This window comes from Nelumbo lutea, chromosome 1 (genome assembly GCF_056320005.1).
Source record: "Nelumbo lutea isolate HS-2025 chromosome 1, American lotus-T2T, whole genome shotgun sequence".
NCBI lineage: Eukaryota > Viridiplantae > Streptophyta > Magnoliopsida > Proteales > Nelumbonaceae > Nelumbo > Nelumbo lutea.
Window position 1 is genome coordinate 180699220 of NC_142684.1, and position 14649 is coordinate 180713868.

At 39.5% G+C, this 14649-nt stretch overlaps 1 protein-coding gene across 1 annotated transcript in view; it reads right to left on the minus strand.

Annotated features, from left to right (window-relative positions):
- Window positions 1-1826: 1826 nt before the first annotated feature.
- SUV2 (protein dimerization) overlaps window positions 1827-14649 on the minus strand; it is a 37158-nt gene continuing 24335 nt past the window's right edge. The window contains exons 10-12 of the mRNA XM_088961158.1: window positions 14010-14167; window positions 3505-3701; window positions 1827-2433 (exon numbers count right to left, since the gene is read on the minus strand). Of these exons, the coding sequence (XP_088817284.1) occupies window positions 2160-2433; window positions 3505-3701; window positions 14010-14167 (629 nt within the window). The 3' untranslated portion in view covers window positions 1827-2159. The remainder of the gene's footprint in view (window positions 2434-3504; window positions 3702-14009; window positions 14168-14649) is intronic.

A 14649-nucleotide genomic window follows, 5' to 3' on the forward strand; every position in this document is an offset into this window, starting at 1 on the left:
TAGTCATTTGAACCTCAATTTAAGTGTTACTGATTTTGGGGATTCATAAGCTTTTCCCTGCCTTCCGCCTGAATACTTGGAACAATGCCAAATAACATTTGGCACTCTGGCAACTACTAAAACTATAAGGCAGTTCAGTTGTCCAGACTGCAAAAAAGAGAGAAGAAAATATTGGGGTTGGCCTTCTCTTAGTCACTTCTGCCCTCATTAGAAAAAAAAAATGTAGGGATGATGCAAATAAAAAATTGGAATGCCGCATGAGATAAAAAAAAAATAATAATAATAAATTTTTATACGACTGCAATTTTCTATTATGACTGATTGCAAACAAAAAAAGAGGCTTTCCCCAACAAACATGAACAATAATTTATGCAGGTTTTTTGTATTAGAATAATTGATATTTCTTGTCTATTTCAAATGGAAAAAAAAAAAGCAAGGTTGATATACAATTATTTAAAAAATAAATTAATATTTCTATTATTTAACATGTTTTTTCAAGTTCACACTTGTTTATAATTTATACTTTTATAGTCATTTGAACCTCAATTTAAGTGTTACTGATTTTGGGGATTCATAAGCTTTTCCCTGCCTTCCGCCTGAATACTTGGAACAATGCCAAATAACATTTGGCACTCTGGCAACTACTAAAACTATAAGGCAGTTCAGTTGTCCAGACTGCAAAAAAGAGAGAAGAAAATATTGGGGTTGGCCTTCTCTTAGTCACTTCTGCCCTCATTAGAAAAAAAAAATGTAGGGATGATGCAAATAAAAAATTGGAATGCCGCATGAGATAAAAAAAAAATAATAATAATAAATTTTTATACGACTGCAATTTTCTATTATGACTGATTGCAAACAAAAAAAGAGGCTTTCCCCAACAAACATGAACAATAATTTATGCAGGTTTTTTGTATTAGAATAATTGATATTTCTTGTCTATTTCAAATGGAAAAAAAAAAAAGCAAGGTTGATATACAATTATTTAAAAAATAAATTAATATTTCTATTATTTAACATGTTTTTTCAAGTTCACACTTGTTTATAATTTATACTTTTATAGTCATTTGAACCTCAATTTAAGTGTTACTGATTTTGGGGATTCATAAGCTTTTCCCTGCCTTCCGCCTGAATACTTGGAACAATGCCAAATAACATTTGGCACTCTGGCAACTACTAAAACTATAAGGCAGTTCAGTTGTCCAGACTGCAAAAAAGAGAGAAGAAAATATTGGGGTTGGCCTTCTCTTAGTCACTTCTGCCCTCATTAGAAAAAAAAAATGTAGGGATGATGCAAATAAAAAATTGGAATGCCGCATGAGATAAAAAAAAAATAATAATAATAAATTTTTATACGACTGCAATTTTCTATTATGACTGATTGCAAACAAAAAAAGAGGCTTTCCCCAACAAACATGAACAATAATTTATGCAGGTTTTTTGTATTAGAATAATTGATATTTCTTGTCTATTTCAAATGGAAAAAAAAAAAGCAAGGTTGATATACAATTATTTAAAAAATAAATTAATATTTCTATTATTTAACATGTTTTTTCAAGTTCACACTTGTTTATAATTTATACTTTTATAGTCATTTGAACCTCAATTTAAGTGTTACTGATTTTGGGGATTCATAAGCTTTTCCCTGCCTTCCGCCTGAATACTTGGAACAATGCCAAATAACATTTGGCACTCTGGCAACTACTAAAACTATAAGGCAGTTCAGTTGTCCAGACTGCAAAAAAGAGAGAAGAAAATATTGGGGTTGGCCTTCTCTTAGTCACTTCTGCCCTCATTAGAAAAAAAAAATGTAGGGATGATGCAAATAAAAAATTGGAATGCCGCATGAGATAAAAAAAAAAATAATAATAATAAATTTTTATATACAATTCCAAAATTACAGAAGGGACCCAATACTCTCACAAACTCAAAAATGAGGAAATGCGCCCCACCATGATCCATCATTATTGTCACTAATATCACCTATCGAGAATCTCCTGATGATGAAGGTCCCTTGCTACCAAGTACCAATTTGATGCTTCACTTTCTCACCTGAGTCGGAGGGATTTTGCCATAGGTATTTGGTTGCCGCGGTTATTGCGACTGGAAGCGTTCATTCATTAGTAATCTGTTGAAGAAACAAAAGAAATGTGCGGATGTAATCACGAAATGTTGTCCCCCATATAGTTGAATACTCTCGACTTGAACAGCCGAGCTAAATCGGCAATTTCAGTCTCCATCTGCACTTTCTTTTTTGTGCCATCAACATCATATTTTTGGAAACCCCTGCTTTGCCGCGACATCCTGTTTACAACATTTATGGTCAAGCTTGTCACGTCTCTACTGCTTGTTAGTGCTCCTAGGACGGCTGCTGAGTAAGCAGGACTTGATGCCAGTCTATTCAGAAGAATCAGTGCTTCCCGCACGAACAAGGTCCTGTACAGGGCAAAACTCAGACTAATAATCAAATAGACATCAAAACATGAGTTACAGAATACTTGTGAGTTGCCAAAAAGATGTGCAGATGATATCCAAACTGAATACCAAAATGGATTTCAGGCACCTTGCCTGACGCTTGGCATTTAGTGTTTTAAGTTTGATTTGGTACAAAATAGCTTTAAAACATGATCTGGAACTAGAAAGACTGTTCAATCTGTGACCCAGTGACGGCAACAATCGTGTCTGGTCCAAGGTTGACGATAAACAAAAAAAAAAAAACAAAAAACAAAAAAAGCACGGGCGCTCATTTAGGTGTAGACCCCTTACAGGAAAAACTTTGGCTGCTTTGAGAGCTTCCTGCACGACACATTACCATGGGTGTCGGGTACAAAAAAATATTTGCAATTTAGCCAAAACAGATAAATAAGGGATTGAGTGGGATAAATATGTGTCATGCAGGAGGAAACTCCCAGACAGAAAAAGTTTCCGCCCTCTTATAACCTAAAGGCATCAGGCATTGTTGAGTGAGGTCTAAGCAACTGGGGCAAGGCCACTTGGCTCCACCTCACCATAATACCTCAGCTTACAGCCTTTTCAAATCATGTTGCATACTGACAACGTTACAAGTTAGAACATTTTATTTCACATTTTCCTATCTCCAATTTTCAACTTCAAAGTCAATTAGTATTTATTAATATTTTCTATTTTATTTTTTTCCCCCAGACTAGGATGGCTTCAAAGTCAGCTCAAGCATATTTTGAGGGCTTCAGATGACTGGAAAAAATTATTAGGTTCTCTAATCATCCATCAACTGGAGAACCCTGAACTGATGATAACATCTTACCCATAAGAAGATATCCTTCAACTAGGGATGATTCCTAGTAGTTCTTAATCGTTTCAATGTCCTCTTTCCTGGAAGACTTTAGTTTCTTAAAAGAATTTTGTTTTTCAGCATTGTTGGTGTCTGTTGAAACCAATCATTTTCTGATTTATATTTCACGAGTGTTCAATTTGGCTTTAAAAAAACAGTATGTAAAAAGAAATCCTTGGGTGTTAAATTAAGATTACCTCTCTCTGCAGATTTCTGGTAGTTCAGTTGATTCTGATTCCTCTGAGTCCAACTCTGATGCCAAAACTCGAATAATCAACTCTAAAAAATTGATCCTTCTGGACATTCCTGAACCCAACAGGATTTCAAAGCCTAATTTTCCAGAAGATGCAATGAAAGCCAAAATGATGACAGCACGCCTACGAAGCTTTAGCTCCTGTAAATTTCACTCATATGTTCAATTTCAGAGATTGGCAAGCATGGTTGAATGTGGATTCTATTACACGGTATACACACTTATGGAAATGCACAGTATACATCATAGTATCATATATATGCATAATACATGTGAATGCATATAATCAGTAGCTGTATAACTAATTTATTGGCAATTATTTTGAGCACAACCTTATTATACTTGTATCAAGCCCTCAAATAGTACTTTTATCATTTTCTTTCTTTTAATGCTGTTTCTACTCCAAATTCTTCAACTAAAATTGTTTAAAATGTATTATTGCTGTATTGCTTAAAATGTATTATGCTGATTCAGCAAGAGGCTGAATCATTTTTCCCTCTGGGTTGCGGATCAGCAGTTCGACCGTCCAGGTCGAATGGGTCAGCACGTGACATGTCATCATATATAGTATACATAATAGTTAAATATACAAAATTATGTATGATGTTCATAATTATATAATTAAATGTATATAATATTTAGAATATATAATTATATTCTGTATATTATATATATTTATTATTTTAGTTTAAGCTTTTTTATACTAAAATTTAAGATTTGAGGCCAAAAAAAGCATTCTTTGGCAAAAAAAAAGTGCATCAAGGCACCTTGCAATGCATAAACCACGAAAAATTACCCAAAATCAGAAAAAGAATAAAGGTCAACCCAAACCAACCACTGAGCACAAAGTTGTAACCTCCAAAAGTTTTCTGATGACACTATAATCCTAATTGCCAATGGAAGTGTTGATGAGATGAGAACTAGAAAAAGGGTTTCATCTGCAAACTGGATCTGGAAAAGACTTGTGATTTGGTTGATTGGGGCTTCTTGTGTGAGGTAATGAAGAATTTCAGGTTTGGTGATAGATGGTGCAAATGGATTTTAGGGTGCATTAAGACTTGCCATTATTCAATTTGGTGAATGGATCCATGGTGGATCACTTTCCGATGTTAAGAAGTCTTGGACAAGGGAGATCCCCTTTCGCTCTTCCTGTTCACACTGATTACTAATGTTTTTAGAAGACTTGTGACTAGGGCTGATAATAGGAACTTGGTGAGGGATGGAGGGTAGGTAGGACTGAAGTGCCTCTTAGTCTTACCCACTTACAATTTGTTGATGACACTATTTTGTTTTGAACAGATGTCTTAACCTGAAAATTAATTTTGATAAAAGTTGCCTTGTGGGTCTAAATTTGGAAGAGGAGATCACAGAAAGTGCTCAGGTTTTGGGTTGTGAGGTGTCTCAGTGATCGTTGACCTATTTGGGCTTACCGTTGGGGGATATTCCAAGAACAAGTAATTTTTCAAATCCTGTGGATGAAAGGTTCACAAAGAAACTGGTGTCATGGAAGAGGAGGAATCATGCTTATCAGGTTTTGATGAGAGACTTTTCTTTGGTGGGAGCCAGGTAAGGAAAAGGACCATAAGAGTTAGGTGGGAAGTGATTAATAGAAGGAAGAAGTTTGGTGGATTCGGGTTAGGGAACATCCAAAAGAGGAATGATGCCTTGTTAGGAAAATAGCTATAGAGATCACCTCTGGATAGAGACAAGCTGTGGACAAAAGTGATCATCAGTATTCACGAGCTTGCGGCTAATGGCTGCGATTACCAGATTCTGATTAGGGCTTCTAGAGCTTCTCCCTAGAAGTCCATCCATGAAATTTTACCTTCTTTTTGGCCATTTGTTAGGTATAGTCCTTGTTCTGGAAATTGTGTCAAATTTTGAGATCATGTGTGGTTGGATAATTTGCCTTTAAAGGAGCAATTTCCCTCTCTCTATGCCATTTCCAATCATAGAGACAAACCTATTCTCTTCTTTCATAGAGACAAACCTTCTAATTCACCATCTGGTTTTGACTGGGACTTTGAATTTAGGAGAGGGTTTCGTGAATCGGAAATGATGTCACACCTGTCTATTCTCCAACAATTGGATTTGGTCCTTTTTTTATCAATAACAAGAAACTTTATTAAAGATATGAAATATGTGAAGCTTAGGTACAAAGGGGAGGTAAAAAGACTTAACTCCCCACCAAAGAATACAAGGAAAATTCATAAATTAGCCCAAAAAGTCGAAACCCTATCCACCCCTTGCTTTGCTAACCCATCAGCAAAAGAATTAGCAGTCCTTTTCACCCAGTTGTAATGAACCACAATATTCCTTCTCAGCCAGTTAAATTTATTCTTCTCATTGTTATAACTCCATAATCCGCTGCCTCCCTCCTTTAGCCACCTAATCACCACCTCCGAGTCACCTTCAAGAACCAAACATCTGATGTTCAACTCCCTTGCTCTTTGGACACCTTCTAGGGCTGCCAGGATCTCAGCCCTAAGAGAGTCTCCTTCCCCGATTGGGCCTGAGAACATAGCAATAATAGCCCCCACCTCATTCTTGAATACTCCCCCAATCCCAGAAGGCTCTGGGTTCCTTATACAACTACCATCAAAATTCAATTTTATGAACCCAGGAGGAGGAAGGGATCACGAAGGACTACAGGTCCTCTAACAGAGGGCAGAGGAGGCTATCTCCTTCCAATTTCTCACCACATCAGCCACAGAATAATCTGAGAGCAATTCCATAGTTTTCAACCAATGTGCCACCCTTAACAGGATTAGATCTAATAAGTTTCAAATGGTTCTTTCCTTATCAGAAAATATTCGTGAGTTTCTTTCTTCCCATAGAGACCAACACACTGCAGCCCTAATGCTTCTCCACATAGTCTTCCCTCTCTTCTTCGGCCATCTGAAAAAAGATGGAGAGAACAAGCTTTGGACACTCCCAGGGGGAATCCAAACACACCCAAAAAGGGAAAAGACCCACTCCCAAACTGATTTAGCAACCGAACAAGTGACCATAAGGTGGTAACCAGTTTCCCCATCAGGGTCTCTTCTTCTGAAGTAGGTCATTTGTGTTAATTCTTTCCAAGAAAGTTTCCCAACAAAAACTACCAACCCGAGGAGAAATGGGCCTACTCCAAATTTCTTTAACCAGGAAAGACAACCCAATGGGATCAGAAGGCTGAGTTAAAATCTCGAAAAATGAGGCACAAGAGAAAACACCTAAAGAGGAGGGAACCCAAAATCTGGTGTCCTCCTTAATGGAATCCAAGAAGACATTTTCAAGGATGGCTAACAAAGACAAAATGTGGTCCAAGTTTGTGACCCTAATTTCCCTTCTCAGCCCTAGGTTCCACCCAAACCCTGAAGGAGAGTCTGAGGGGGTTAAGAAGGAAAAAATTGGTTCATTTTTCAAATCAGAAAGAGCATACAAAGAGGGGAATTGGTCCATTAGAGGTGATGCCCTGACCCAAAGTTGTTCCCAAAATTTTATTTTATTACCGGAGTAAAGGTCATACCTAATACAAGGGGAGAATACTGGAAGCAGTTTGTGTATGGCTGACCAAGGAGAAGTGGTTGTAGTCCTTGCCAAGATTCCAGGTTCCCAACCATTGTCTTCCAACCCATGTATACTAGCCACAATCTTTGTCCACAACTTGTCTCTTTCCAACGGAAACCTCCATAGCCATTTCCCCAATAATGCCATGTTCCTCTTCCTAAGATTCCCAATCCCAAGACCTCCTAGCTTTTTACCTCTAGTTACCACCTCCCAACCCACCGTATGGTCCCGTTTCTCCTCTCCAGGCTCCCACAAGAAATCCCTCATAAGCTTTTCCAATGTGTTAGAGACCTCTGTGGGGATCTTAAACACAAATAGGAAGTACACAGGAAGATTAGCTAGGGTTGATCTAATCAAAGTGATTCTCCCCCCCAAGGAAAGATAGTTTTTCCTCCAAGAGGCAAGCCTTTTCCCAAATCTCTTCACCACCGGGTTCCAAAAGCTTACTTTCTTAGGGTTATCCCCCAGGGGGAGGCCTAAGTAAGCCATCGACCAATCCAAGGTTGCACACCCTAAGACATCTACATACTCTCTAAGCTCCCTCTCCTCCAAATTCACACCCGCCAAACTACTTTTATCCAAATTCACCTTCAGATTGGATACCCGCTCAAAGAGTTGTATTGCCAACTTTAGGTTCCGAATCCACTCAATGTCCCCACCTTCACATAAAAGGACAGTGTCATCTGCGAACTGTAGATGAATAAGAGGTATAACCTCCCTTCCTACTCTCCATCCTTTTATTAAATTCCTTGAATATGCTCTTTAAATCAATCTCCCAAGTACATCAGCAATCAGAGAGAATAGGAAAGGGGATAGTGGATCACCTTGTCTTATTCCTCTCGAGGCAGGGAAGAAATCCACCACAGTTCCATTCACCAAGATTGAGTAGTGGCAACTTCTAATACAACCCTAAATCCAATTACACCAATTGTCTCCAAAGCCAAAATTTTTCAACACCTCCAACAAGAAGGACCAATCAACCAAGTCATAAGCCTTCTCCAAGTCCAGTTTACACACCACTCCTTTCTTCTTGGATTTCCTAAAACTCTCTAGACTTTCATTTGCAATCAAGATTTGATTAGTAATTTGTCTTCCCATCACAAAAGCACATTGGTTAGGTGCAATTATAGAAGGAAGAACCTTCTTTAACCTTAGAGACAACACTTTTGCGATTATTTTGTACAAACTGTTCACCAAACTAATAGGTCTGAAGTCCCTTGGTTGTGAAGCCTCTTTCTTCTTAGGAACTAGAGCAATGAAAGCGGAGTTCAAGCCTGGGTTAATTATTCCCCTTCTGTGAAACTCCTCAAACACTGACCCAATATCTTCCTCCATAATACCCCAACAATCTTGATAAAAAGCCATTGTGAACCCATCCAGACTTGGAGCTTTTGTTCTATCCATTGAAAAGATTGCTTCCTTTATCTACTCCAAATCATATCTCCTTTCTAACCACTCTCTGTTTTTTGGACTTAGAGTCGGCCAATCTAAAACCTCCAACCAGATACTTTCATTTAAAGGTCTTCTGAAAATAAATTTGAAATGGCCAACAAAGGTTTCTGCTATTTCTACCGGGTGGGAAATAATTGTTCCTTCGACTTCCAACTTTGAAATGAAATTCTTCCTTCTTCTACCGTTTGCCACTAGGTGAAAGAACCCGGTGTTTCTATCCCCCTCCTTCAACCACTTGCACCTAGATTTCTGCCTCCAACTTATTTCCTCCTTAATCAAAAGATCCTCCAATTGCTTCCTTACACTCCATCTCCTTTCTCTGTCTTCTTCACCAAAAATACCCCTTCCTTCCTATCCAACTCTTCTATCTGCTCTACCAACACTTGTTTCCTTTCCTCAACTCTCCCAAACTCCAACCTGTTCCACTCCTTTATTTGGGATTTTAAGAACTGAAGCTTTTTATGAAACCTCATTCCTTCCCATTGTACTGGCGGATTATAGTGCTGCCACCATTCCTTGATTTTCTCAATGAAGCCCGGGGGGTCAACCACATGTTTTCAAACCTAAACGGGGCAGGACCATCACCTCTCAAATCCTCCTTACACATTACCATAGGCCAGTGGTCTGAGGTAAGCCTCAAGAGCACCCTAAGGTTAAGTTACCCCAATGTGCCTCCCAATCTATAGAAAAGAGAAACCTGTCCAGCTTAGAGCAAATTGGGCTTGATTGGAGGTTGGACCAGGTGAAGGTATTGTTAAGCATTGGGAGTTCTTTAAGCTCAAACGAATCCACAAGCTGATTGAAGCTCCTCATACTTGTTGTGACTCTCTGTCTAGGGTTGTTGGTTTCCTCTGTGAGTCTCACTACATTAAAATCCCCTCCCAAACACCATGGTCCTTCCCAAAGGCCCCTAATATCACTCAACTCTTCCCACAGCTTCTTTCTCTACCTATAGTCATTGGGCCCATAAACATTTGTTAGAAACCATTCGAAACCATCTTCCACTTGCCTAAACTTCAAAGAAACAGAATGATCCCCTATCAACTCCTCCAGTCCTATAAGCACGTCTTCTTTCAACAAAGTCACTACCACCTGAGACCCCCACAACGGAGCAGCCGCCCACTTAATCCCCTTAGCTCTCCAGACACTTCTCGCCCACCTACAATCAAAATCCATTCTTTTAGATTCCTGAAGTAATACCACATCTGGATTGAACTTCTTAAACACCTCTTTGATTGTTGCTCTCTTTCTAGCACTACCTAGCCCCCTCACATTCCAACTTATGATTCTCATCACAATTTTGCAAGAATCTACCCTATCACCACCAAAATCTACTTGGGCCCTTTCCTTCTGGCCCCTCTGGCCCCAAACTTCTTATCCCCCTCAATATCACTTTTTAATCTCTCAACCTCACTCAATTTTCTTTTCTCTTACTTTCTATCCTCCTTTTTTCGTAGAAATGCTTTTAAATCATTTTGGTTCTTTAGTTTACACCCCTCTCCTCATTCCTTTTCTCTTTCTCTCCACTAGGCACTCTTTCTGTACCATTTGTACCCTCCCTTTGCAAATCATTCCTCTCCACTTCACCCATTATCCTCTCAATGATACCCCATATCCTTTTATCCCTGCCCTGTAATCCTACTATTGTCTCCCCCTCCTCCCCTTGTAATCTCATTGCAGCTTCCTATCCATGGGCCTTTGACTCTTGGTTGGAAAAGGAATCAGGAACAATGGACACAGAACACTCATCAGTAGCACAAGCTGAATTTACAGAGTTGTCAGAGTTACCTGGTTCCAACTGAGGGTTGTCGAAAAGGGGCAGAGGAGGGTGGTTGATTTTCAAACCCTGTAAAGAACAATTGGAGTTTTTCGTCTCCTCGAGTTGGAGGGAACTATTCCCCGTCAACTGGTTTACACAAATACCTTTTTTTTTACCCGTTTGTCCACATCTCTGTGATGTACTCTTGTTCAAATCTGGGTAAGCATGACCTACCACCTTAACAGCTACTTGCAAGGGGTCGAACTTTGTTTAAGTTTACCCTGTTCAAGTTTACCAGAGTCTCCAAATCTGTCTTCAGTACACCCATCGGATTTTCAAGAAAGAGTTGCTCTAAGTTAACTCATCTCTGATCTGTCCTGCTTGGGAATCTTCCTGTGTAGAGCCATCCAAACTTGCACAGTCATCTGAAATCCCCTCTTTTCTGGAATAAGTAAGACGGACGTTTCCTTCTACAGTCGAATAGAGCTTGTCCCGCCCCACGTGATGACTTAAGTCGTCACGTGGTCCACTACAAGTGGTGAGTGGACCAAAAGATGGCTCGGCCAATCTTACACCCGGTTCAGAAGTGGTGGCCCTGTTAAGATGTGCCAAGTTACAATCTCTTCTGGCCACGTCAGCATGGGAAGAGCCACCTAAAACTCTTGAATTTAATTAAAAAAATTGAATTAATTGCTTTCAAAGGAAGGCTTCGAGAGGTGGGAAAGCCCTGCAACTGTTCATTTTCTCTAATTACTCTATCACGCGCAACAGGTTGCTTCTCTACTCCTTGGGTGCCACATGTGCTCCATCCCGCTGCCATGTCATCATCCCCTACCTCTGGTCGTCTCCCCCAACTTCCGCCGCCAGCCAAACCTTATACCAGGCTCCATCTGAAAGAATTTCGAGAGCACGAGGCAAGCTCTCCGGCTTCATCCCTGCAACTCTGATCTCCGCAGCACGCAAGCTTCTCAAGTTCAGCTCCAGAAGAACACCCCCTAGGGCTCTAACAATTCTTCCTAAGGTCTGTTCATTCCAGATATTAAAAGGGAGTCATAAGAGTTTGATCCAGAAGTTGCAGTCCTTTAGCACAACTTCGTTGCACAACGGAACCCATTTTTGTATTTGTATCAGTCCTCCATCTACTTGGACTGTATTGAAACTCGGTTTTTCATCACCTGTATCGAGGATGGCTTTCTTTTCATCAAACGGTAGAACTAATGTATCAACTTCTAAACCCAGTCTTTCTGCAACTACATCTAGCACTTTTGTCCAATCCCTTACAACCCTATCAGCCATTAACACCATTCTGTGTTCCCATTTGCCTCTCCCTACTTCAAGTGCTAACTTTCGGATACCAAACGAACTTGCTATAAAAGTCTCTTGACAGCAGGGACTTTGCTTCTTGCTCTGCTCCGGGGTACCACAGCTTAAAGGAGCATCTTCAACCAATCTGTTATCCAATCCTCCTACAGCCTTCCTTTCAAATTCCAGGAGAAAGGCCTGGATATTATTGGTGAAGGAAGTCCAGCTTTGACCCCTCAGACCTTCCGGTATGCATAATACTTGTTTCTTGTTAGTACCAAAGTACTCTGTTACCATGATAAACCATCCTCTCTCATTCCTTCTCAGAACCGATTCATAACTTTTCCCACAACATACCACTGAGTTTTTCCACCCTTCTACCTTGATAGAGTTTACTGTTCCATCAACAAAGCCTTTCAGCCAGTAGCAAGCCTCCTCTGGTAATAATAGTGTGGCCCTACTACCTTCCCTGATTTTCAGATAAGCCTTACCTCTTGTCCCTCCCTGTTCGAACAGAAAGTGTTTAGCTTCAATGCCCAGCTCCAATCTCCACTTCCCCACCGACCGGAAGTTTCTCTCCTCCCGTTCCATTCTCCTTAACATACCCAAGAAAGTGAAGAGATCTGTCATTCCATCGTGTTCAGTTGAATTGGGTCTTTTTGATCACTCTAAAAGGGATAGTCGAATTTGGAGTCTTTCCTCTTCTGGATCACTTTCATGTGCCTCTTTCTTTTCAGCCTTAGTTCAGCCAAAGGATAGTTTGGGGAGGTTTGAAGCAAGCCTACCCCTCCTCATGTAAGCGCTTTTCACTGGGAAGCCTTTCTGGAGAGATTTAACACCTTTGACCTACTTCAAAGAAAAAAACCTAATTGGTTTCTCATTGTTTAGGTGTAGGTGGAACCCCCCAGGCCCCCACCAAATGTTCGAAGCTTATTTGCCTCTATCTTTGTTAATTGGCCAAAGAAGAGGGGAAGTTCCTTATGGTGATGTACAAGGGCAGTTGTGTGTTGGACAGCATGGGAAGAAAGGAATCAAAGGATCTTTCTTGATTAGGAGAGAAGTAGGGATACCCTAATTGAAGTCATTACAATTAGGGTGATCCACTGGATGAAGCCTCTTGATATTTTTGAGGGAGTCCATGCAGATGCCTTGATGAGGAATTGGAAGGTAGTTGTTGACTCAATGCCTAGCAAGGTTGTGGCTAAACCAATATGGTCTCCACCATGTGGTTTTGTTAAGCTGAATTTTGATGGGAGTAGTGAAGGAAATCTGGGTCCCTCAGGTATTTAGAAATGAGGAAGGAAGAATCATTGCTGCCTACTCGGGATCAATTGGTGCTAGAGATTCTTTGAGGGCTGAAATAATGGTTGTGCTGGAAGGACTTAAAAAGGCTAAAGATCTGAATATCCAGAAGAGAGGAATTCTGGAGGACTCATAGTTATTGAATGGCTGCAAAAGGAAGAGGAGGCTGGATGGTGTTATATAAATGAGAAAAGGTGTAAATGGCTATCTCAAGGAACGAAAATCAATGTGCAATGGGTGAAAAGGAACGTTAATTCCCTTGCTGATACATTAGCAAAGCAGGGGGTGGGAAGGGATCATCTATTTTGGGATGTATCGTAATTATATTGTTTGTACTTGGGAGAGCTAAGAGAGTTTACCTCTCCTCTTTCCTCTCCGTACACTTTCTTTATTAATTTAATAATTCAGTTTCCATTATTCATCCAAAAAATGTTTTCTTACAAATCATAATTTGTAACTCATGACCAACCAACCAGGTCAAGTGGGTCAACATTTTAACTGGGTCAAACAGGTTTTGACCTAATAGTTTAACCACCCGGACCAAAATTAACGCTGTGTGATGGTTCAAATGGTTTGACCACCCAAATCAATGACGGTTTGAAAATACTGCCCATAACAGAAAAATGTATTAGAAATATCAACACCATAAAGTATTCTTCGAAAAAAAATATCAACACCATAAAGTATATATAACATCCCAATATGACACCAAAACTACCGCTGTATATTGTTTAACTACCTCTCCTTTTTCAACTGCAATCACTTCACCCCAAACAAATTCACAGAATTTGGCAGCAAGCAAGAAAATCATTATCAGCTACAACAGTCATACATAGCTGGTTATATCCCTGTCTCCCAAACCAACATCCATGTCTACCACTGTCTACATGTAGCAGGCCTACCAGCCTACTGCAGATGAGTAACAACTTTAGAATTGAAGTATTGCCATATTCTCTTAGAAGGTACACTTTTATGAATAAAGTTATAACCATGGTGCCTTTGAAGCAATAAAATAAGAAGCTAAACTGGTACAAATGGGTAAAGTAGAATATCCAATGACATCTTTCTGTCATAATGCATACCTGTTCACCATTTCCACTGCATGTTAAGCAATCACTCAAGCCGTCCAGGATACTACTAAATCCTTGAAAAGCTGAAGCATCTTTTGTACCATAAACTGGTGACCCAGCACCATCGTTGTCTTTACAAGCAGAACAGAACATCATCAAAAGGTTTGGACCTTCAATAGAGCACAAGTAAAGCCAAATGACATGTCAGTGACCTGGTTGTATATTTTACGAGGACAGAGTGAGTGAGATTAGCAGATAGTTGGGGTAAAACTAATTATTTAAAACATTAAATTGGAGGAAACTAATACAAAGTGCCATCAATTCATTTGATGAGGATCTGCTACATGTTGGAAACCAAGAGGATCTGTATGGAGTTGGTCCTTGAAAGCAGTTTAAAAGGATTAACAAGGATAATCCCTTTTCAAGCAAAGTGCAGAACTTGCAATTGTTGGAGTCTAAGAACAAGATACAAAAGAAATGGAAGCAGTTGAAGAATGTGTATTCTAATAAACAAAGCAGGTGCTTTATCCTATTTCATTGGCTTCATGTTACAAATGGCATGGTTCTAATGCTAACCTTCTCACCCATCAACCAAGCAATTTATTCTGTTAAGAGTGCTATACTAATAGAAACTATAAGTGGAAAATGGACT